This window comes from Doryrhamphus excisus, chromosome 23 (assembly GCF_030265055.1).
Source record: "Doryrhamphus excisus isolate RoL2022-K1 chromosome 23, RoL_Dexc_1.0, whole genome shotgun sequence".
Lineage (NCBI taxonomy): Eukaryota > Metazoa > Chordata > Actinopteri > Syngnathiformes > Syngnathidae > Doryrhamphus > Doryrhamphus excisus.
The window spans coordinates 687252-713715 of record NC_080488.1 but is presented as its reverse complement, the minus strand read 5'-3'; the positions used below and the strand labels follow the sequence as shown (position 1 = coordinate 713715).

Genomic DNA, 26464 nt, shown 5'->3' with positions numbered 1-26464 from the left:
GCCATCACGGTTTTGCATAAAGGAGAGTCTTCCGTCCCAAAGTGCACTTTTCCAGCCCATCCAAGCCGGTGCCAGGCGATTAGGAAGAATCATTGATTTGACGGCACCCGGCCATATAATATTCACGACAATAAATGACGTCGCGGCTGGCAAAGGTGAATACAAGATTGATGCTAAACGGCGAGCATTAAAGGCAAACAAACAAACATTCACAGAGGAGTCAAGGTGAGTGTTTTACTAAGCGCTATCACTTATTTAAAGAAGCTGCCAGAAATCCATAAAGCAAAGACAAGCTGTGGTAAGAGATATCAAGACCAAACAAAGCCTGTTCAGCCTGATAAAACAGTGCCTTGAGAAGTATGTACACAGAGATAAAATGAACAGGAGCGTGTGCGTGCCAAGTTCTGCCATAGAACAGGCCAGCCAATCCGGAACATTCCCTCTGGTTGCCCACCCGGGCAAAAAGCAGACGGGGCTGGATTATGCTTAGCTATAGCGTCAGACTTAGCTGTGGGCCGAGTAGCATTTGCGTGCTACTTTGGGAGGCGGAGGACGCGCTTTTATTACTGCTAAATATACTTTTTAATTCTAAACAGCACACAAAGAAGAGCGCTGAAACGTCCCGGTGTGAGTGATGAACAGGGCCCCCGCTTAGGGGTGAATGGGGGGGGATAAAGATCAGCTCACGGTACACCCACACCCGCTACCCGCCTGCATCCCGGCGCTCGGAGAGGTGAGTTATCTCCTCACGTGCAGGAAGAAAAGCCACCATCCAAAAGATGGCGTGAACTGCAGTGTGTTCCGTGGAAGCCTTTGGGCTCACCGACGCCTGGGGTGACGCGCTCGGGCGTCTGCTCGAGACGGTCAGTTTAGCAGGAACACACAAAGAGGAGGTGATGCTAGCGAGTGGGTCGGGAGATTAGTGGGAGACCGGGTGACAAATGGTTGAATTATTTATGGAATTGGGCTGAGTCATCTGAGGAGCGTTTAACAGAAATAACTGCTCATCCTCTGAAAGACGTTTGGTGGTTTTACAACACGACACAAACTGAAGCCTAAATCTGATTAAATATCTTGGTGAAACATCACATTATTTCCTTGTCCGTGTTTAAGGGTCTCCAGGAGGACCCAGGATGGACTCTTCACTACAAACGACTTTTGAGTTAGTCGATTTTTGACTTTATGGATGAGGAACATTAAAAAAAACTCAAATCTCAAGCATTAAAGTGTCCAAAATGTCTTGTTTATGTCAACACTGCCATGTAGGGCGACATGTAGCATAATCATCATGGTGTCATTAGGCCTATTTTAGGGGGGCTTCAGGCCCCTAATAAAAAAAAAATAATTTGATATTTTTAATTTTATTTTTTTATTGATTTTTTAAAATTTTTTTACCAAAAAAAATCTCTCACAAATTTCATATAATGGGGCAAAAGCAGACTAATAAGCAAGCCGATAATCAGGCTAATACTAGCCTACTACTACTAGTAGTAGTAATAATCAGAAGAAGAAGAATAATGATAGTAATAATAATAGGCTAATGAATAATATAATAATGATTATTATATCATTGATGACTGTCCACTGGACAGAATTTTGCTTGGTCACTTGAGCAGCGGTTTTGTAGTGTTAGAAGTTAGATACCGCTTCTTGTTGTTTATTTGTTTTTTTGGATTTTTTTTTTTTTTTTTTTTGAATGTGTACTACATTCATTCATATCCTGTACATCTCCAGGGGGCTAAGCCCCCCGTCCTCAGAACCTAGTGACGCCCCTGATAATCATTCACCGCCACGCTACTTTGGTTTTTGATGACCAATCAGTCCAGGGTTTCATGGTAATAGTTGGGGGCAGTAAGTCTCATCATGGACTTTTTTTGCACGTCAAAACATTTCTTATGAGCTGAATCTCGATTCATAAGCATTCATTGAATCTCTGGCCTGTCATTAAACTGCGATTGTGATGCAACAACCTGCTCAACCACGCAGAGACGCCATGAGAGACATTCAATCCAAAACCGCAGGCTTTCTATGTCATTTTCATTTTCATTTCCAGTGTTATTATTATTACAATCATGCTGGCCACAGGTAATTGTGTGCTACAGGTATTTTTTACCCTTATGGAAGCGGCCATGATTGGCCAATCAACAACTGTGAACATATTTATTTGGTAGCTAACGGCGACAATGATGGGAAAATCTGGGAGATGGGAAAATCTGGGATGGAATCTCCATTGGACATCTCTGTGTGGCGTTTGCATGTTCTACCTGTGGGTGGGTGGCTTTCCTCCCCCATCCCAAAAACATGTTAGTTTCTTTGGCCACTCCAAATTGTCCATAGGTATGAATGTGGATGGGAATGTTTGTTTGTCTACTATATGTGCCCTGTGATTGGCTGGCCACCAGGTTCTGGGATAGGCTCCAGCATACCCCCACCGTCATGAAAAAAATGGATGGATGGATTTCTACATGGGTAACTTTGAAACGGTGGAGGTATTTCTTATAATACATGGTTGGTAATATATACTGTGTGAAAATGAGTTGATAAAAAACACAACACACAATATCATGCCTTTGCCATGCATGGGGGGTGGGGGGGGGGGCACCTGCAATGAAGAGCGTGACTTACATTCACAGAGGTTATCTTCCCCAGTTGACAGGCCTCCTGCAAAGACAGAAGAAGATTGGCCTTAGATCAGCATCCGGGATTTACAATGGAAATGAATCACGTGCCAAGCAGGGAATATCTGCTGGGAACGTTCCAGCCTTCTTAAAGCCGTCCAGTTCAACAATCGACGCCCTCATAGATTTACAGCTTTTACACTCTTTTTTTTTTTTTTTTTTACTTGGAATTGAGGTCCAGGATCCGTATCGATTTCTCATTCGACGTGCAAAGCACATTTTTTGAGCTGCCCTCCCACCTTTGCAAAGGAATGGGGGGGGCACCAGCCATACCAGCCATCCTGACACCAGCCATACATGTGACACTTTGATAAAGATGTTTTCGCTACACGTCAAGGAAGAAAGCGAGTGGAATATCAAAGGAAGTATCAAAATGAACAATACACAGTCAAGCTTCTAAATTGGGAACAAAAGACATCCGTGAGCGTGGAAAAAGAAATCAAGAAAAGAAAAAGCATCATCTCTCTGGGGACGGAGATAACTCACTGAGAGACAAGAGTATTTAATTTTTAATCACCATTTTTGTTTTCTTTGTACAGTGTATAATAATCGCAGCACATGGCTTGATTTGCAAAGAAAGGAGAAATCATCTGGCGGGGAAGAGCCGCTTAGACGAGGGGGGCGGGACCGATGGGGTGGAACGGTACCACAATGACAAGGAAACAAGTTCATGTCGAGCGATTATGCCGCCCTAATTGTTCACCCAGGGATCCTTGAGCAAGTCGTCGTTCATTCCAAAAACACCATTACAACTTAGTAGCCAGGACAAAATAAACACAAGCAAAGTTTGACAAGGACTAATATGAAAGTGACGCCGCACGATGCGTTTCCTGGCCCGGCGTTCGTTTCCTCTCAGTTTTCATTCTAATATGGAGGAAAGATGTTAAACAGCCGTGTGCACGTAATGAGCTGTTGGTGATAAACATCTCCACCATATGTCCAAACATCATATCCTGTACGTGTTCTACAGCTTTATTTCACCCGCAAAGCAGAAAACAAACCAAACGCCAACCGGCTGCACATATTCTCTTCTTCAAACTTTTTGGGGAGATTTGTGTGGAATATTTAAATTGAAATGTTCTGGGAAAATATACACGAGTCAAACAAAACCTGAAATTCAGAACATCATCACTCATGACGTCATGTTTCAAACACGTATTGATTCTATTCATTTTGATGATTGATTATTTTGACTTTATTTGACTTGGATTAACTTTGGTTAAATAACTAGCAACAATGTGTGAATATTAAAATGTTTGTTACTGACTGTATTTGACAGGAATTTACATTTTCCGATCTTTGGATCTTCCAAGTAGGGCGACTACATCGCCCCAGGTCGCTTTTCAAGGGACAACAATAGTCAATCTTAGAAAATTATTTGTAATAAGCCTGAAACTAATTGACTCTGGGGTTGCTAGGCTACGGTCAACTTTGGAATAACGACTTTTTGAGCAGCAACTTTTATTCATACAAAACAAAAAAATGAATGAAGCATCGTATTCTTCCAATGGAGGCCATTTCTTCCCGAAGAACAGGATAACAGACGATTTGACCTCCCCTCCACAGCATATGCGCCCCCTCCTACATGACTTCCATAATAGCCGATTTGCATGTCGGAGTCGTGCGCCGGGTCCGTCTAAATATACTTTCCTTCTCCACCCGTCACGGCGTGAAATGCGCTGCGATGGAACGCCGTCGTGGACAAGGATAATGAAAGTAATACACGTCATTCGGACAGCGTATTTGCATTTCTGAGCACGTTTTGTCAGCTCCTTTTTCCGAGGAGCGGCTCATTTGAATCCAACGACCGGTCATTTTAATTTGGAATTTTATTTAAGGCACCAGGCAGTTGTTTCTTCTCCAAGTGATGTTTTATTCAGCATCCGGTGACAGGCACTTCATGTTTGAGACCGAGCCGTCCAATTAAATCCATGCTAACGTGCACCAGGGATCTGAGAAGGTGACCTCGAGATTCTAAATAGTACTACTATAGTACTACGTTTGATACCAGAGGTGACCCATGCGTGTTTGCACGCACGCGTGGTTCGGCCTCTCAGACAAACCGTTGGAGTCGGATAGAGTTCGGCTGGCGATAAGTGCTTTTGTTGGGGGAGCACATCAAAGGCGAGTAGATGTCTTCACCAGCAAAGCCACTCCAGCTTTGATCACCCCAGGCACTCTGATCATTAAAATATTTGATAAATAATTGATGAAACCCCCAGACCTCATTGTGCTTCGCTTCTGTATCCAAATGCAGGCCCTTTTTCCCAGCTGATAAGGTGAAGCATGCGAGGGTGAGATGATTCTACTCGCATTAATTGTATATTAAAATATTTAACACGCAAGCACTGAACATTTCATGAGGCATTCCTGCCCCCATAATGAGAGCCATTACAAAGCGTGTATCTATTATCCTGCCTTGATACACACTGATGTTCCATTTTGGAGCTACAGTGCTTTGCATATGCTACGTGACGTAAAATATTAGATATCAGTAATATGACTGAATATACAATCCCATCATCTTGTCTGCAGTGGAACACTTTGTCCCAGCAGCGGCACCCAGTGGTTGTTAACAGGTGGGAAGCGTGGGTGTCCGTGCAAGGCTAAGGAGTAATTGGGAATGTTGGAAATGTGTGGCGTGCATGATTTCAATGGAACGTAAACACACCACCGCCGACGTGCAAAGGATGCAGGCACTGCGTCTCACAGCATGCCGCCACCGCCGCCTGTCGCTCACATGACTGCCTTCGCTTTTCCACCACCTCCTGGAGCAATTTGGGGGAAATTCCTACTTCTCGTCTTGGGATTTTCTGTTCATAACTAATCTTAATTCTTTCTGTTTTGCATGAGCGTCGTCTCTGGAGTGAAGCTCCAGTGAAGCTACCGTGAGATGCCTGCTGCAGCGCGGGGTCACGCCGGGTGCAGCGGGGCCAAATATGCCATGACGATGCAATGCACGTATTGTCATGAACTCGACGTAATAAGTAGTGCTGGTTATTTTGTGTGTACTATTTTTGTACTATTAAGTGCAAAATGACATAAATAAATGAATAAATAAATAAATGAATAAATGACACATATTTCCACGGCATGCTGCGGGACAATGTGGAGGCAAAATGCGTGCAAGCGTGAACACTGCTTCAGCATGACTATAGATATAGATATAGTAGATATTTCCCATATTTTAGACAGTAGCCATGTGTATTGTATAACTGACCCTGCCCTGCCAGCATATGGCACAGCGTCTACTTTATTAATAATTATTACTAATGCACACATCAGACGGTGAAAATGACGATGCAGCACGATCAACCTGCACCTTCTGAAAGGTCGCCGTCACAGATGAGGAGCGATGATTGACAATGTGAAAGTTGCCTTACATAACCATGACGACAAGGTCCTTGCTTTTGCTTCTTTTAAAAAATGATAAAGCTCTTGAAGCCTTCATCGTAAGCTTTCAATCTGCAATTAATTCTTAGTATTAGTATGCTTTATGATCTCTGTTGGTAGATGACCAAACACGGATTTGTCAGTGTTAGCCTATGAACTAATTTGATTTATGCAAAATGAATATTGTCAACGGGCGGCACGGTGGTCTAGGGGTTAGCGCACAGACCTCACAGCTAGGAGACCAGGGTTCAATTCCACCCTCGGGCATCTCTGTGTGGAGTTTGCATGTTCTCCCCGTGCATGCGTGGGTTTTCTCCGGGTACTCCGGTTTCCTCCCACATTCCAAAAACATGCTAGGTTAATTGGCCACTCCAAATTGTATGAATGTGAGTGTGAATGGTTGTTTGTCTATATGTGCCCTGTGATTGGCTGGCGACCAGTCTAGGGTGTACCCCGCCTTACGCCCGAAGACAGCTGGGATAGGCTCCAGCACCCCCTCGACCCTCGTGAGGAAAAAGCGGTAGTAATAATTGAATGAATGAATATTGTCAACAATTAAAGCCAGACTTCATTCTGAACATCTAGCTCAGGTTCACTGAGCATCATTGGTGATGTGTTCCAAAAAACTGGGAAATCTGAATGGCCCTGTGCATTCCTTCTCACCAAAATCGGCCGCCAGTTTCGCCGAGTTCAGGGGTCGACGTGCTTTGTGGCTAAGACAGGCATGGAATTAACTGATCGGGTTTGGGTCTGGAACCAATGCAGCGAGACACAAGAGGAATTACTGTCTTGTCTTATTATTATGAATGACTTCTCCCCAAGCGAGTCGGAGCTTTTCTTCCTGCCACTCACGCACACCCTGGAGCGATGCAGCCGTGACGCAGAGCCCCCCCCCCCGGTCTGTCCTAAAGTAAGTCATCAAACAACAAAGGAGTTTTCAGATAACGCTGATCAATCATCAGCAGCTGTCGAGCAGATGAGAAATATGATATCTCCCAATCTGCTAATTAATTCATCGACATTGAAAACACTTTTCTTCTGAGTCTGGAATGCTAACCTATGCTATCTTGGAATCTAGTCTTACGTAAGTGGATAGAATGACAACGTGAGCTCAAACTAAAAAAAAAAAAAGTGCATGAAGCCGCCTCGACATAGTTGGAGAACAATAATTTTGAAAGGGTTATGATGTGATAAGTTAGAGACACACCGAAAGCCAGACAAGCCCCCCTCCCCCGGGTTCCCATGCTCCTCATAGTGGAACACTAATGAGATCTGCTGCTCAGCGCGTCTGCAGCCTCCCACATAACAGTTTATTTGGCTGTGTAAATACCTTGTTTGGAAGTGGCGAGAAGCGCAAGGAAGCATGTTTAGCGAGCCGTGTTTGCTGGAAGTGCCACAGCTCGCCCTCTAATTTTTCACATTTGCTCTAATTCCGAGTCCCTTCGGTCCTTCGGCGAGGCTGGCTGCGGAGTGCCGCTGTTCGCTTCAATTGATCCCGCCGCAATCGGTCAAAATAATGGTCGGGCAGGGATCAGGGCCGTGCCTCGGGGTTGGTCGCAACTCTTCAGCTGGGGGAGCAGCGCCTGTCCACAGTTGTTGTTGGACATGAATGACATCTCCATGTGAGATGATGCAAGCTTGATACTCTCGGGAAGAAGTACGTAATGCTGCATTCCATGGTCGGCACCAGAAACACGAGGTGGCAGTGGGAAGATACCTTTTGCTGCCATAAGCACAATCCAGAGGGTTTACTTAGAATAAAAAATATAGAAATGGAATTGCAATCACAATGCCAGGAAATAATAAATAATAATAATAATAATAATAATAAATAAAATTAACCTTCCTCTTGTGTTAGCTTTCTGGTATCATCTCTTATGTTACCGGGTCGGTTTTGACCCATGTATTAAATCAGCTATAAAATACACTAAAAACAATAAGTTACCATCAAATATGCTTCTCATGTCTTGGTTACCTTCTTAGGCGTCCTCATCCATGAAAATATTGGTTTTAATACTTTTGGTGTGGGCATGTAGGCCTTTTTTTGTCACTATACCCCTCCATTTCTATTTCCAAAAATGGTAAAATGAACCTCAAAAGAATCATATTAATAATAATTGTTTCCTGGCCATTGCTGAGGGCTATAGAACATATCTCTTAAATCAAATAGTTTTATTTATTTTCTCATTTTAGTATTAATCACTAAAGAAACATCTATGGTGTTCGGGTCAATTTTGACCCATATATATTAATGTCAAGAAAAGGTAGAAAAAGTTATTTTCAGCAACAGAACTTTAGTATAAACTGAAATAAAAAACCCGAACAGGTCCAGATCTGGGTTCAGATCTTCTTGCCATTCTTTCCATGATCCAAATTGTAGATGAAATGTGTTTGAAATGAGCCAATCAAATGAGTGAATTCACCTCACATGTCTGGACCTTGTTTTTCTGCTGGTATACTGGAAAAGCCGTCAAAATGAGAATCCCCTGAAGCTTACATGATGAGAAGAGGAGCTGGTTGCTAATTGTACACTTATGATTTCAGTTTTGGCTCCAAATATTGCTTTATAGTCATATTATTATAACCGGGTCGAAACCGAACCTAACAATACAGTGGTCATAATTTCAACCAGACCATTTTAAAATGTAAAAATTATTTTTTTGGTTCCATTTTGTTGAAATAGAGTTTCCTGACAAAGTCAAAAAGCCTTGATGCAATAAACAAATGTTATGTGATTCTTTTTATGCATTAAAATGTAAAACGGGTCGGTGCCGACCCTAACACAAGAGGAGGGTTAATGGAGGTAGACTGTCCCTCACTTGTACAGTGTGGAAATTGGAACGTTATGTTGTGGGAAGGACTTTCGCTAGTCTGGACAGGCACAATCCACGCACATACACACACACACACACACACAGTGCAAAAAGTACCGCAACGCCGCCGGTCCTGCTGAACATTGAATCTGCCAGCTTTTCATTCACGTCCACATTTCCACACAATTACCGTACATGTCAGAAAATGTCAGATTTGGAGTAGGGACCGGGTCGGCGCCCAGAAACGAGTGTTGACGCCGTGGCTACGGTCAAGAGTCAAGAGTCAAGTCAAGGTTGTTATATTTCTATTTCCAGCATGACGGAGAAAGTCACATTACCTCCCCACGTCGAGAAGGCCGTGTTTCAACTCCAGCCGTGACAGCTGGTGACCCTGAGCGTTATTTAGTGGCTAAAAGCAGGCGTCCATCATCGTGTTCACCCTTCGGAAAACAACTCAGAAAAAAAAAAAAGTTTACTTTTCTCCTGAAAGGCCACTTGGGTCGCGACGCATCCCGAGGACGCGCCGTGACCTGCAGGCCACGCCATCAAGCGCATCAACGCTTGTTGTTGCTTCATTTCAAGATGCCAAACGTGAAGTTCATATTTTACTAAAATCATATGAACTGCAAATTAAGCAAACAGTAACGACTAACTATGAATGTGATCTCTAGCGTGCAGACTTGAATGCTTTTTCACACGTGTTCAAAACCAGCCTTCCTGTTGTTTTGTGATTTCTGAGACAAGCTGTGACTTTCGCTTTTGGTGGCATCGCAAATTGTGGAAAGTTGAACAAGTGCAAGTTTAAAAAGAGAGCTAATTAACTTGTGAATTATACACGTAGCCGCAGAGGGCCGACTCGGACAAGCGTGCCATCTGCTCATTTCGGAGCAGCCGTGAAGCTAGCACGGCACACATCCACTTAACAGTGAAGTTTTTTTTTTTCCTTTTGTAGTGAATGCATCTCACCTGTAACGGCGTGATAAAACCGTAACAAACAAAACACCTCCTCATCAAAACGGGGCTAATAAAGTCTTCAATATACTTAAGTGTAGACTTAAGTATATGAAGATAAATAGAATGCCCATTTGCCTCCGCGTCGGCGTTCAGCTGGCCAAAGTGTATTGATGCGCTTATTGACATTCAATAAAGGAAAACCATCTCAGCAAAGCACACCAGGCAGTATAAATCCTCCACTTCTCCAGCGTGCAACTTTCCCTTTACGTAATTATTACACAGCGATAAAGTCGAGTGCGGAAGAACCATTTAGTTTTTATTTACACAAGGACAACACGCTGCCTTTTCATCGCCTTATTATTATTAAGTGGCCTGCAAATTATGTGTGCATCGCTGGACCCCCCCCCCCCCCCATTCCTGTGTTACCCTTAGTGAGCTATTGATCACCCCCTCCACACACCATTGCGTTGGGCTCGTTGCTGTTAATTACTCCACACTCTAACCTTTTGCTGTTTCATTTGGGACGACAAATTGGGTGAATGAAAAGGAAGCGAAAAGGTGGCGGACATGGACGGGGGAAGTCAAGTCAAGGAATACAAGAATGATACGAGTGTCTCACATCCTGGTTGGGGATGATGGGCAATATTTAAACCATAACCCCCCCTACAGCCACACCAAAGCAGTGGTTTTAAGTCAAGTCAAGTTTATTTATATTGCCCTTAATCACAAAAAAGCCTCAAAGGAAATGCCCCCATCATTTCCAGTGACACACCCACGTGCCTCCAGTCGTATTAAAAGAATATGAAAAGACACATAGCTGCGGTGCTTTAATTAGTACTCATCTAATACCTTATGTCAGGAGATTACACGAGTGCTGCATGGCATTCAACACATACGTTAATCACGGAGGATGTAATTGATGAAGTACACGAGACCAGCCGGCAGATGATGGGATGATGTTCTAAATCCATGTTAAATCAAGCCGGCCCTTTCCTGGACGAGCGGGGATTAGAAGCCAAAAATGACAAACAGCTGGATTTCCAACCGTCGGGCTCGGGCAGACGTCCGCACGCAGCACACCCGCGCAGGTAAAGCAGTATTTCATGGAGCTCGGAGCGGTGCGGATCGCACGACGATGGCCATCTTCTGTGTTGTGACTCATCGCGTTCGGCCGCCCAAGCAAATGTTGAGCGTATCGTCTCGATGGCAGCTTTCGGCGATCACCGGCTTTAATCTGTTCCAACATGGCTCCATTGAGTGACATTCATCAGAACTCCATCTCTAACGAGCGAGATGCCCTTTCTTCAAGGTTGAGCACATCCTCGCCAAAGAGATTCTCCATGATGCAGAAGGAGCCATCCTGAGTACTCCCTTCGGCTCAGATAATAACTTCATCATAATTAGCTTTTAGTGCTCAAGAGTGTTGAATTGTGGGTTGCACTGGGATCTGGACTGATTTATTGCTTGATTTAATTATGTATCAAAATTCAATTAGACATGCTTTCAACCAAATTCAAAGTGAGTTTTGTCAAGCTGTCCCTTGGAATCAGGTGCGCTTTGAAGGACATCCTTCTTAATGCAGCTAACTTCATAATTATCCGTTACGAAAAAAGCGATCACGCACCCAAAGGGGGCGGGGGCCGTTGCCCATTTAGAGGCGTGTTTTAATCTCTCCCGTCAGTGACATCAAACGGCATCAAGTCGTCGGGAGTCGGTGCTGATCTGCTGAGGTTTCAGGTGCTTTATCGCGTGAAGACACGTAACAAAATGCTCTTTGAGGTCGACTTCTGCTGAGCAACGATCTGGCGTTCCGACCCACATCCCTCGCTGCCTGCGAGCCCGCCCGGTTTCCCGCGAACTCCACCGAGGAGAAAAGAGGCGTGGGCTGATTTGAATAAGTGTCAGCGCAGCCACTAAGAGTTACATTGATCTTTACGACTATGCAAATTCCAAATGTCACGGCGACGATCCCGAGGAGCTGAGGAATATTTCAGCTGGAGGTCTCTGACTGAATGACTGAATCCCGGCGCTCGACAAGAGTGTCAATACGCTCCTGGACGCTTTTATTAGGCGGAGCTCGGCTTTCTGGGGAGGGCCGTGACCTCCATGTCCACGGGGGGCCAAACCTTTTCCACCGAGGCCACATAGGAAAAATGAAAGGACGCGGGAGGCCGCCCTGATATTTAGTGTAAAAAAAAAAATCATACCTGGAACACAGGAAGTGAACAAATGTAACCGATGGTAGGATTTAATAAGCTTTGCTTCTTCCTACTCCTTCTGGACATGTCATAATACTACATTATATTAATATGAATAATATTACAAGTTTATTTTTGGAAAATATTTTGACTTTATACTGTTTTTTCTTCTCATAAGTTTGACTTTATTCTGGGAAAACTACTATCATTAATATTATATATTATCATTACTCTGTTACTATTTTACTTTACAGTTTTTTTCTTTAATATTCCTACGTTAGGCTTCTAAAATGACATTTGTCATCATAATATTTTGTTATTCTGTGAAAATTTAAACTTTTTGTCTTAATACTTTGACTTTATTCTTATAAAATTACTTCAGATTTTAATTTCTTTATTTTTTTAGTTTTAGCCTTTAGTTTTCTCATTGAATCATATTTTTAGAACGTGCCACGGTCCAGAAACGGCCCGTAGGCCTCACTTTGAACACCCCTGCCTTATTCCGTGCCTTAACTAATTAGAAAGAGCGCTCCGTACGGCACCGTGCAGATCTGCAGCACTGCAAACCACAACCACAATCATAAACAAATGACTACCTTAATCTGTCCCTGGGTGCGAGTCGTGGGACGCATTTACTTGATATTGCTGTCATATGATGAGGCAAACAATATGGTCACCTTGTTTCTTCGGGAAAACAAATGCATCCACACTGCAGCAAATTTCCAGGAGCCAAACCGTATTGTCATAAAAAAGACAATAGAAATTGAATAGCTATTGAGAAATCAAGCACAATGACACCGGCGACACCTCGACATCAATTCTCAGCTTCTTGCAGCATAAATAGTCGTTACTTTGCATTGTGACCCAGAAACAAAGACGAGCCGACGGTGGGATGTAGCTGCTTCTCATCCGAAGGGAAGAACAGTAGCTCTCACACGGTAAACAAAAGCATCATTATTAGAATTATAAAACATGTCGGCCATCATTGTCCCATGCAGCACAGTACTTGTTATTCACGCCTTATTCAAACCAAAAAGGCAACGCTTAGATTTGCAAATAATCATCCTATTTAAGGTATAAATACTCAGTTCGGTCTGAATTCTAATTGTGAAGTTGAGACAAACGCCAGGGAGAAAAAGTACTAAAGCGCTATCCTCTAAAGGTACTGATATTGTACCCTTGATACTTGCCTTTTAAAGCTTGGGAACATACAGTACTCGTACCTTTTTGGACCTGGAAAGCTTCCAACCAGTTACCTTGGAATCCAATCATTAACCTTATAGGTTGCATTAGTGGAGATTGTACCTGATGGGACAGAAATGGAGTCCTACTGGACCCCCGGACGGTGGAGGATAAAAGTAAAAGTCATGTAAAGGACACGCCATGTCCTCATTGCGGCTTTGGACTGCAGACTTTGGTCCAAAGGAAGAGTTGAGAAAAAGCTAAGCTATGATATCAAAGCTATTATATATACAAATATAAACATTAACACGTCATCAAATCCTACCTTTATGCATTCCCACATAGTACCAGCATTTGGGAGCAACTCGGGGTGTAATATAATAGCAGTGCAGGAGGAAGTTAGCTGGTGTGTTCAAGATCCGTGGGACAAATCGCAATGTAAACATGCAAAAAATGTTGGATTTCTGACTGTATATTATTTTTTTGATAAAATATTGGCCCATATTTCTAAAATTTATATCCAGTTATTATTATTATTATTTTTCCAATTTTTTTCCGATTGTTTCCCGTTGCCAGGTGGTCGGGGGCCCCTGCCTTACAGCATGCCGGGGGATGTCATGTGACAATCCTGAGATTGACACGTCCATACAATCGTCTTCTTTATTTTCTAATGTTGGGTTGGTGTCTATGTCAGCTAATGTTACCATTGAAACGTATCCAATCACATCGTATCGTTGTACGCGTTCCCTGCTGAGACCCGAACCCCACAAGCGAAGGGAAGTGGATGTACGCTGTATCAAATCGTATGGAATTGTTGTGTTTATGAAACATATTTTAGATTGGTATCTTAGCCTGTGTATGGAGATGCGTATCCAATCGTCCCTGCTGTTTATTATATTATCATCTCCTCTTTGCTATTTCTTGGTAAAATAAAGACAAAATCTTAGGCTCAAGAAAAATCATTTTGAAGTAAAGACAAGCGAGGAGAAACCTTGCTGAAGTACTACTTTGGCCGTTGTTGTTATGGCTAAAATATTAAGAGTGAAGGTGGTTAATATTCAGAAGGAGACATCACTTCCTGCACCATCTCTGCTGAGACCGACGCCGAGTTCATTAATATTTTGTCAGGTAATCCATATGAATGCCAAATTTGAGCAGGGCGATTACATCGACGCTCGACTGTATAAACTCAATACGCTGTCGCAAGCGTCCGCCCTGGCTACTCTTAATAGCTCTTACGTCTTGCGGGTGTGATTAAGATGATAAGATTAAAAGATACGATTAAAAGGATTAAAATGGCTTATTTAGTGCGTATGGAAGAAGGATTGGCGTGCAATGACAGGCATGCATGCATCATTAAAGCCATTAGCAAACATGGCCGTCATACGGCCTGCACGGCAATGTCTTGGTGAGGTTCCATTTGTCACAAAAGTGGCATGAAATCCACATGACATGTCACGTATGTTTACATGCATCCTCTTTCACGCTTTAGTGGCTTTTAGTCTTTTTATTTATGACAAAGTCATGTGGGAGAGACTGATGAGTGGACATCGCTTTTTCAATGAACCGTAGCTCTTGCAGGCAGCACTCATGCAGCCCCAAACCATGATGCTGCTCCCGCCGGCAGCTTGACTGTAACTCCCCTTTTAACATTGAAACACTTTTCTGGTCAAAAAAAAAAACACGGGAAACCTCACACACACTCAACAGGGGCCCCAGAAGCAACCAAAAATGGCATAAAATGCCAAAATTTTAGGGTGTCAATTTTTGACAAAAAAAGTCGTTTTTTTCAGTTTTTTTCAACTTGCTTCTAATGCACTTTTCGGGTCAAAAAAACAAGGGAAACCTCACACACACTCAACAGGGGCTCCAGGAGCACCCCAAAACGGCATAAAATGCCAAAATATTAGGGGTCAATTTTTGACAAAAAAAAAATGTTTTTTTTCAGTTTTTTTCAACTTGCTTCTAATGCACTTTTTGGGTAAAAAAAACAAGGGAAACCTCACACACACTCAACAGGGGCCTCAGGAGCACCGAAAAACGGCATATAATGCCAAAATTTTAGGGCGTCAATTTTTGACAAAAAAAATCTTTTTTTTCCATTTTTTTTCAACTTGCTTCTAATGCACTTCGCGGGTCAAAAAAAACAGGGGAAACCTCACACACACTTAACAGGGGCCCCAAAAGCACAAGGGGTTGTAACATGAAAACAAGATTTGGTTTATGAATCGGTGGTGTCATCTTAATAACACGTCTAATCCTCCGCAAACATACACAAATGTTTCGGGAATAATTGGAAATGTTGAAAGGAATGGAAAACACGGAGCATAAATCTCCCAATTTCACGTTGATGGGGCGTCGGGCATGAAGGGCCTTTGACAACCCCCCCCTCCCACAGTACAGTAGAACACAGACACCGCCGCACGGCGCTGGTAAAAAATGGATCAAAGACTCACAGCATCCCCATTTGCTCGGTGGCAGATCTTCCTCAAATATTATGTTGCTGAATCACACCATTGTATCTTCCCGACAAAGGCTGACAGTTAAAACGCCGGCATCAGTCAAAGAGTACAGTGCAGCCCCCACCCGGTGGGGTCCATCACCAAAACAAACTCTCTTCCACCAGACTCATTTCCACCGCTGAGCACCAATTATATTAATATCTTCGGAGAGGCAAATGCGTGCCGCAGGAGGCCGCCACCCCCCCCCACCCTCACCACCCCCCTCGTGCGCGTGTTTGGAAACACTTGCTGTTTCACCGGCCACAGTCAAGTACATTAACATATGCTCTCCCAGCAAATGCTGAGACGCCGCATCGGTAAATGCTTATTACAGCAAATACTCGGCCGCCCTTTTCCATTGACTATCCATGAGTGGCCAAACATCTTCATATGTGTCCGCTCCGAACACTAGGGTGGCTCCTACACCACGTAGTAGGGGAGGTGTGAAGCCCCTTTCATCATATTGATATTCCACCCACTCATGCTAATGGCGGGCGGTAATAGTGACAAATGAAGGCAAAATTGCAACTGCATGGTACACACTGAGCATAATAAGGTCATCTGCTGGTAATGCCTTTTTTTTCTTCAATATTTATGCCTTTTTAGCATGCAGAGTCAAATTCTCTCAGTATGGGTTACATCTCCAAAGACCGTGTCAGTGTGAAATATGCAAAGGCGAGGGCTGAGGAAAAAAAAAAAAAAATATCCAGAGCAATGCAGCATGTTCCCGCCCGGCGAGGTTACGCACAGGTAATCATTTACAAGCTGCAAATTCCTCTTAGCTTTTCTTTGTTTGGCACTCACTGTCTCGCCTATGCTCTGCCAGCGTTTCATTAATATCCATGAAATTCATGTCATGGGATGGAAGCGTTCATTTCAAATGTGCCTTTCTGCAGAGACGTCTTTGCATTCAATGTGCCTAATTGGGTTGATAAAACAAACAGTTGCATCTGGCAACGTACATGCTCTGTTTGCATCACTTGGAAAAGTGGCTTGGTTTACACCAAGGTGGCCAAAGTGTGGCCTGCGGGTCATTTTGTGTGGCTGTTGGGCTTTTTATTGGCCTTTTTGTAGGTTTTAACAAGAAAATTGAACAAAAAATGGGAAAATCTGCAGTAATTGCATGGAAATAATATACAAATATTGAGAACAAAGGTGTAATCCATAAATAAAAAAAATAAAATTTTATGAGAATATCAGTTTTGGACCATAAAGTTGAAAAATGAAAGAAAAACTACATTTGTAATAGTTGTAATATGAGAAACATACTAAATGAAAATAATTTAATCTATTTACAGTATCTAACAATAATACAACATCCATCCTTTACTATGTGACTGTGTGGGAAAAGAGTGGGCACCCCAGATTTACACTCATGCTATTGGAGAACAACATTTTTAGCTTGAAGATGATTTCGTCGATTACCGCCAAAATAGAGCTGAAAAAAAAAAAAAGTTCTTTTGATTGGAGGCAGACGTGGAGGTCAATTTCACTGACAAAAACACTCGCAGCCATTTGCTTTTTCAGGTTGACGTTGACTCATTACATTGACTATTCTTGCAAAAAAGGAGCAAAGATTGGCATAAATGTCCTCCCACTGCACGGCCCACATTTCATATTGTTTGGGATGAAAAGACAGACCCGGCTACAGCAGCGAGACGTGAAGCTTTTGAATAATACTTTGAATAAATTCATTAAAATAAGCCTCTTAAATATCTTAGACCATCAGTGTGAATCTTGAGTAAGTTATGATTAAAGTTTCATCGATGAATCAATAAATGAACAGTCTTCAGATGTGCAATTCCAGTCTGATATCTCAGCTTGCTGTACTTTTATTCCTTTTCTCCTCCAAGGAGTTTTGGTTTCCATCGCTGTTTGTTAGTTGGCAAAACCAGTCAAAATATACTTCAACCTTTGGAAAAGATGGTTCCTTGGAGGGAGCGGCTCAATCTTCATTTGACTCTGCTTTGGATAAAAGCTTGAGGATTATTCCTCTTCATTTGTCAGGGAATGTCGGTGGAATCTTAACGCCGTAACCTGGAGCTTGGTATCGGTAGCGCTGTACAATTTGGTGATGATCCAAATCAGGGCTGATGGTCCGTGTCTACTGAGCGCCATTCTAGCTCATCTTAACTGACAGGGGGAGAACCCAAGTTACTTTCTCAAACTTTGGAGATATATTTATTAGAAAAGAAAAAAAAAAAAAAAAAAACACGTTTGGGCTGCAGCACCATGCAAACTAATGAAGTCTAGCTTGCTTTGTTGGCATCATTAACTATGCAGCTCCCAAAACCTAAACTTTTCCTCTAATGGCTGCATGGGAGTTCACCAAGGGACCGCCATGCTTGTCCAAGTGCGAATTGAAGGAAAAACTTTTTAATTGTACTAAAATTAACACCGCTGCTGTTTGTGCGCGTCTTTTTCAACTCATTCCGATGATTTGACCTTATCTTTTCATCATCACACATCACGCAGACATTTTGTTTGCTAATTTTCATTTAAAAACTCAAACATGTTTGTTTTGATAATTGCATTATAATGAGCTGTTGTTTTCCCAACGTTCTGCAGTGGCATTTATCAAATGTGAGGAGTGGAATATAATATTCTCCTTCATTGTAACCAATTGATGCAACAAGATGTGTTCTTAAAGGAAAAGTGCACTTTTTGTTTAGGAATTTGAAATATTCCAAAATGAGGCTTAATAACTCCTCAGATGTCACCATGCAAAATATATATTTTTGACCCAGAATTACCATAAAATGAACGATTCAATGAATTGTTCGATATTTCAAGTTAGCTATAATAAATATAATAAGGTTTATGTATTTCTATTGGGTGTAAATGGCTTCAGGTCAAACGCTTCAAGAGGTATGTGATTGTAAATAGTTTGGGAAAACGATCGGGACGTTTCCTTCCGCCCCGCCACATACAGGATGTGATAAAAACAGCACTTCCAATTGCATCTGAATTTGACTGATAAGAAGACACGGTGTCCAACCTGTCCAATTCAAGTTCTGCAATCTTTCCAAAAAAGCCTTGTACATTACGAGCGTAGATAATATCCCCCAGTCAGGCTAAGATGCTTATACATTTTCAATGTCGGGTGCCGAGGTTCTGGAGCAGACAATGACTTCCCATTAATAGGTTGGGAGTGTCAGGAGAGCTCAGTCGGAGCAGATATTTCCATGCGGATATGGCCTGGGGCACTGGGGTACGTGCCCCCAGCCATCTGGGCCGATTTGACAAATGATTCCCCATCAAAGGCCTGTGGACTGATTTGGCTGGTAATTGATTGGAGGGGAGGCCTTCAAATCCCTGATTGGTTTAGGTGGATATAAGTGGGAGATATTCCGTGGCAAGGGCAAGGAATAGACAGCCAGCAGGAGACCGGGATCAAGTACAGAGCAGGCAATCTGGGAAACATTGCCAAATGCCAAAGCGCGCTTGGATCTGACTTTCAGATCGTTCCCAATGCTATGATAGCGTGAGAAACGCTGTTCCTACAGTAGCAGGTGAACGTTACAACACCGGTCACGTTGCGTTTTCCTTTATAATGCTCCTGTCAGGATATCCAATTTGTTTGTGTCACCATAGAGATTGGATTCCACCATTCCAAAAGAGGAATATGCTTTGTAATGGAATATCATTGATTGGTTCCACATGGAGGTGTGGTCCGATTCAGATATACGAGCGGGGCGAGTTGGCGGAGACGGAAGCGCGGATTAAATATTCCTTCATCAATTCCTCCTGAATTTTTGATGCCATTAGCCCTTGTTGTGGAAATTGCGACAAAGGAAATGACATCCGACATGGTGGGTTGTTGTTGTTGTTGGCCGTTCCCCTGGCGATGACCGCAAACGCAAAAACAGAGAGGGAACGCTGGAATTAATTGGGGACACGCTGAATGCTACATTAAAAAAAAAAAAAAAAAAAAAAAAATGAAATGAATACATCTCTGCCAGTGTCGATCCAAACTAGGCATCGAGCCTCGTGACTGGACCTAATGTTGTGGCCGACCACTGCATGCAGGCATGGATTATATTCCATGAATACGATCACCGTTTCATGGTTGACTGCGGCCTCAAAATATGCATATTTAAGCAAACGTTTACATATTCGTGGTCTCAATAATGCATAAAAAATGGCTATACTAATTAAAATACAAATAAAGTGTCAGGCATTGAAAGATGATTATGAAATGTAGTTTTCGGCACTGCTAACAAGGTGGCACATGTAACACGTAGCAGGTTTGATTGCCAAAACAACAGGCTTGTATTGCATATGTGAATTCTCTCACAAAAACAATAAAAACGTGATGTGGCTGTAACCCAGATAAAGCTCTAATTTGAACACCCGACATGACTTCCTGCCCTCATATTTAAAGCAACACACAACAGCAGTCTTATTTTTTCTGATTATATCTCCTATTGTGGGTCCTAGGAGTGTGAAGGTTTGTCATGTTTAAAACGTATTTAGAAGTTGTCAAGAGGTTTACCAAAATATCCATCCATCCATTGTCTATGCTGCTTATACTACTACAGTCATGGGGGTATGCTGGAGCCTATCCCAGCCAACTTCAGGGGAGACATAGGGTATATATACGTATATATTTTATATGAATGTTTATTTATTTTCATCACACTGTAAAATAAGTAAGTCAGTGAAATATGAGCATTCGTAATTATGTAAAGGGATTCCTGCTAATTAGGTACTGGTGTACCTAATCCAGTGTCCGTGAATGATGGTTTCCCAAAGATCCAGGTCGAATTTCAACCCACTCACTCTGCTTCTCATCCAAAAGCCTTAACCTCCACGGGGGTCATTTGGTACATTCAAGGTCAAATAGGTCATTTGTGCTTTCCTGGCCCTCCTGCTGTAACATCCATCGCGGATCATTAAACTCACACCAGTTTAAGTGTGAGCTTTCCCAGCAGAGGAAACGCCATCACAAATAAGCAGCCACGGCCATCCTCTACTAATGTGGTGATTTTCACACGTATGTGATTCCGCCGACTCATAAAACTCTTAAATCAGGAGATGGAAGCACATGTGACCTCCGAGACGCCGGAGCCGTAAACAGGCCCACAAAGGTTAAATGTCTGCAACTCCAGCTGTCAGTCAGAAGCTTATTACCGAGGATCTACAGCACAAGTCCGCTTGGTCTTCGTTCAACCCGCCCGACCGCAGCACTTGGCGTCCAATCAATCATTCAGTCAATCAGCCCACGCCAGGCAGATCTAAAAAAGCATAGCGGCTAAATATTTGGATGCCGGCCTTGCGGACCCCCACCCTGCTGGATGTTCTTTAGATAAAGAGAGACCGAAGCGGCCTGCTAATGTGACAGTGACAGCGGGCGACTGCCTTTATTACACGGCAGGCTGGTCGCGCCGCATACGTTTTCCCATTTGACACAGACATGCACTGCTCGCTCGTGACAGACGCCGCTTCGCACTGCTCCCAGAGGTCACAAATGACCTTTTGGTGCCTTTTTTCTTTTTTTTGTAGCCAGTCACACAACATAATTTGTTGGACAATGACCATCAGTGGAGCACCTTAACAGAGGGGTTGGTTGGCAGCTCCTGTTGAAGGCAAGGGGTGCACGGTTGGTGCATAGGCATGCACGGGGCATCAAGATGCCGCCTCTCCAGCCACCCTCGCCGGCCTGATGCCTTTAATATAAGCTTAATTGCTGCATGAAGAGAAGGATTTTCCTTTATCATTTTTATTTCTGTTTTTTCAGTGGCCTTTTCTTTCTCTAAATTGCCCCACTGTTTTTAAGCATTTTATGGCTCGCTATCTGCGTGTACACAGCCCATGTGAACATTAGCTGCTGGCTCACAGGATAAATGCACTTGAGGAGGCGGACGTGTATCCCGTGATCATTACTCAACTTTCCCATTGTTGGGAGATTTGTTACAGGGGAGGAGCTCGTTTTGTGGGGCAAATGCATCTGTGGAATGACATGGCCAAGATCCACAGCTGTAGTTTGCCTTCCATATCTCTCAGTCGGCACGAAAAAGGGTTGCAGCCAGGCCCCATACTATCTGAGGTGCTTGAGCCCCACCCCCATCCTGTGGCCTGGCCTCTCCATCTGTCATAGTACCACTCTGTACTGCACATAGTACCTTGACGTAGATGCATGCGTGTACTCAAATGCGTTAATTAGCTTCACGAGGTAAGAGAAATATTGACTTTGTGTTTAAAAGCAGTTTTAGACATTCCCAGCGTGACACGAGGGTGACAGTGCTGTTAATGTGTAAAATATATATATATGTACGCTCTCATTATTGTGCACTACTTGTGCTTTAATGAGAAACACTTCTTCTTGCTGCAGCCTTGTGAAAAACTGACACAATTTTCCAGCGCCTGAAGCCTGGTGTCAGAATTATGATCTTAGCCTCACCCCTTACCCGGACTGCCGTACTGTAATGATGCTCTGAGGTGAGCCCACTCATCAATTATTCACACAATCCATGATTTTCACTCTTAATCTTCTCGCCAGCGAGAGGAGGCCATTTAAGAAAACTAGCAGAGAGGAGAAAAAGAGGAGAGGCAGCAAGAAGCTCGGCGGGTGAACGAGAGTGTGCAGTGGGTAGACAATGCTTTGGATGCGAGTATAATTGTAGTTTAACAATGTGTGGGCCTCTGGGATTTTCACTATGCAGTATTTGGCCTTTAGTCATGGATCGCCATGGAAACCAAAGGGCCCCAACGACCTGCCGTGCCCACCCACTCGGACAGCCGTTAATCATCTTTACTCAGATCCTGGCACTGCAGAATTTGGCCAATGTGTCAAGAAGCAATTATATATACTTAATGCCGGGCACCCCGTCCGCACCCCCCCATCCGCTTCCCCCGCTCTCCCACTCCCTTAATATAATCACAGAGCAGCGCGTTTAAAAGCCCTCTCGTCATTTCGCTATCTTGGGGAGAGAGGGCGAAGTGGGGGGGTGTGCGCACAATGCAGATGAGGCGAAGACGAGCGAAAAGACGGAGGGTATTCCATTCAGAGAAGCGTTATAAATTTGAATATTCTTTTCCTTATGAATCATATCCGGCCATTTGCGTGCTCACTTTAACGGCCTCCCAGGCTGACTGACATACTAAATTACCCCAGCCGGCCCGCTGCATCGGCGGCACGTTTTGGGTCGGTGTGGACCACGGAGACTAATGGGAGCTGACGAGAGGGGGATTATGTTCTGCTGCTAGCAGCTAAAATGCGAAGAACCCGCAAACGCACCATGATCCGCCATTACATCAGCGGTGCGGCGTGCAGAAATAGAACAGAGGAAAGCATCCTCGGACGCACTCGGACTATGACATCACGCCGTAGGATGGAATGGCTGTAATATCTGAGTGCCTAATAACCTGTGGAGGAATTGTTCCATCCCGGCGTGAAGGACATGGCGTCTTCTGATGGCGGCTTTATGGGCGGATTTCAGCATGACAAAAGTGAAGGAAGCGCGTCATATTTTATTCGTATTTACTATCCTCCCGCTGTCTGCACTTGCCAAAGTCCATTTTTGACAGCGAGCTGTACATTAGCAGGAGATAAGAGCGCGAGGATTTGACCGCTTGATGACAGGCTGCCAGACAGCTTCCCTCCATTGAGCTTTTTTATCGAGGTCCGCTCCGTGCCGTGCCACCGCCGCCACCCCCGCCGCCGCCGCTCATCCACCCGGAAAAAGGACACACAGTCAATTCTGACACATTCGCTGCTAACTGAACTGAGATTGTGCGAATTTCACTGCATAACACATTACGGCGTTTGGGAATGGATCGGGCACAGGAGTGGAAGTGGAAAGTTGCTCGGGAGGACTTGACGTCATTTGGTGTGAAGTGATAACTTTGACTGTGCATGAATTAGGATAATTATCGTTGAATAAATCCATGCAACCTGTTACGGCCGCTCTAACTTGACTCAAACTTTGAGTCCATCAAAAAAAGTCTTGCAAGTTCCAGTTCAGACAAAATTTAAATTTAGTTTTTTCTTTCAATTCTATTCTAATTTGACTTTCGAGATACATCGCTCCTTGACTCGAGTCATGAGGCATGCCCCCTCCACGTAATCGATGGCCTTTTGACGCCCATGCACAACCTGAAGCTCCATTGTTTCACTAAAGGATCATGATGGCGCCCCGAATCCACTGTCCCATCTCGGGTGGGATCTTCTTGTCATGCCAGTAACATTGGAAGCCATCAGGACCGTTAATGGAGAAGAACAATTTCATCCACCTTTCAATGTCCCATGTTTGGTGCTCTCCTCCAACTTCCAAATGGAAAACGTTTTAGTCAACAAAGAGCCATGTTTAACTTGTCACCGCCTCCTTTTTGTATTGAAAAAAAATATTTTTCCTTTTCCTTTTCGTCAACAAAATGATTTTGCCATCGTCATATCTGACAACAATTGTACTGCTTGTAGTATTGTAGTACATCTGTATTGTTAGGATCCCCTGCCTGGTTAGGAGAAACCATGCAGCTGCACCGCCTCACCGTCACCAAATGTGCTGCTGGCTTGATAGCGTATGTTGTTTTTCCTAAATCCCACGACTGAAAGCCAGCTCCATCTTACCTTATGAGGACAAATGGGCGGCGGGGAGTTAAAAGACTTCTCTGGCGTCTGGATCGTGTTCTACAAGAAAAAAGAAAACCACACGATCAGGGACATGTTTTCACTGGAGGACACGTCTGTAAATCTTTATTGCAGCTTATTTGCCAGGGTGAAATATTTACGTGGCTGAACACACACACACACACACACACACACACACACACCATGGCTGACCGCTAATCCAAGACATATTTTAAATCTTTATCATGACAATATCTTACCAGAGATTATGTGCCAAGGGATGATGGCCTGTTTTGTTTGGCTTTCTAGCCCCCCCCGTTATTTCCCATCCCAAAGGTTTTAAATCCTTCTTTTTGTTTCCTGGGATGCTGGAATGCTGATCATATTGTTAATGCACTAATGCAGCCCTAACATAGAAGAAAACACCATTAACAAGCAGACACGGAGTATGTCAACAAGCCAACAACAGATGGTGCCACTGCTTGTGATTATGCAAAGATCCAAAGTATTTGCATACTCGCTTTGCTGCTTAAAAAAAGAAGCGTGAAGTGTCTCAAGCTGACCTCGCTGAACGATAAAACACACAAATGTGTGAGGGGAAGCTAACGGGGTTGTGCAAAAAGCCTCCCGGACCCTAGCGAGGGGATGGGAGTTGCGTCCTGTTGTTTTCCGAGCAGGTGCTTGGAATGGCGTCCTCATAGCTGGCATGCGGGTGGGGCAGGTTGAACGGTGCCCTGCATGCTATCACCAGATACAACACTCAAACTTTAGACTCTTAACGTCTATATTTAATTGCATGGGAAGACAACACCGAACAAACCTTGTGAGAATCTAAAAAAAAAAAAAACATCCAGCCTTTCAGTGCAGCATAAACACGGCCTTCATGAAATATAAATGAATAAATGGGCCTTGCTGGGACGATGAATTTAGCAGACTAAATTCCCCCTACAGATTGAGGAGGCTTTGTAAGCATGATAGCATCTAATTGATGTGACAAATAAACATGAGATATCGTCTTTGGGGATCGGGGCAAGAAACGCTCGCTATGTTTGAGCACACACGTGCACGTAGTATATTCATGAAGACGGACTCCCACCATGACCTTCATTCCAAGCCCTCCAAATCCAGCGTCACCTCTTAGCCATCAATTGGAAAAAAGGATGATTGTGCCGAGTGTCACAACCACCTGGACCACCCACCTGAGAACAGAACCCCATGATCTTAATGTTCCCGTGCTACAAAAGCTCTCTGCCAGCCTACACTAACATTACACCTCACAAAAGCAGGCCAGCCGCCGACCCTAAAGAGATTTTCCTTCTCATTAACCTCCTCGCCTTTTCATGAACTTAACTAGGCAAAATGGCCACCCCGCTAATGCTAATGCATGGCATCACTGAATAACAGTGTAAGGTTTGGAAAAAATGTTCAACATTAAACGTAAATAAAAATAGTTTATCATAGACGTCTTTGGTTTTCGATGATTTTTAATCAATCATTTTAATCAACAGGCCACCCGGGAGAAAAAAAGTGCACTTTCCATTGTTTGGATTTTTTTATATTTTTGATTTGATCATCAATTTTAGAGCATAAAGATCTGCTATTGGAGTATCAATATTCCATTAGAGAGCCACACATCACTGATAGGAGTTAAGAACCCTGCTAGACCAAGTAACTACTGAAGCGCTGCTTCTTCCAGCTCCTTTTCGGATATGTGTAATCATGCAATCAGATAGCAAATTATAATTTAACTTTGATAAACGTGCTAAAAACAATCACCATGACCATCAGCTCTTGACCACAGCATCACGTTGTGTACTGTTGTGAGTCCGTATGAAGTAAAACCAACACACCCCGACTGTAGGGGGGGCCCAAGAGCATGATTCTTTTAATCAACCACACATTGATTTTATTCCTCCTTCACTTTGCGGATAATTTTTCTTTTATTTTTTGACACACAAGTGGTGGTCCCAATGCAAAGTGGACAGGCATTGAGATGGAATAAAAATATGCTGATTCCTCCTGATATTTACTTAAAAATCCAGATAAAAAGTAAACAGCAGAATGTGTACTCCATCTTCAGCAGCCATTTTCATCTGAGAAGGCAAACACTGCGGGAGAAGCAGTATTTATAAATAAAAATGAGCTCCCCACCCAGCCTGATCATTACTACTTC

The 26464-nt window shown here is 43.4% G+C and overlaps 1 protein-coding gene across 5 annotated transcripts in view; it reads right to left on the bottom strand.

The window, feature by feature from the left end:
- pcdh11 (protocadherin 11) overlaps positions 1 to 26464 on the bottom strand; it is a 148824-nt gene that overhangs the window by 55994 nt on the left and 66366 nt on the right. For all 5 annotated transcript variants that reach the window (XM_058063957.1, XM_058063958.1, XM_058063959.1 and 2 more), the window contains exons 5-6: positions 24292 to 24351; positions 2626 to 2661 (exon numbers count right to left, since the gene is read on the bottom strand). In XM_058063957.1, coding sequence (XP_057919940.1) covers positions 2626 to 2661; positions 24292 to 24351 — 96 coding nt within the window. The remainder of the gene's footprint in view (positions 1 to 2625; positions 2662 to 24291; positions 24352 to 26464) is intronic.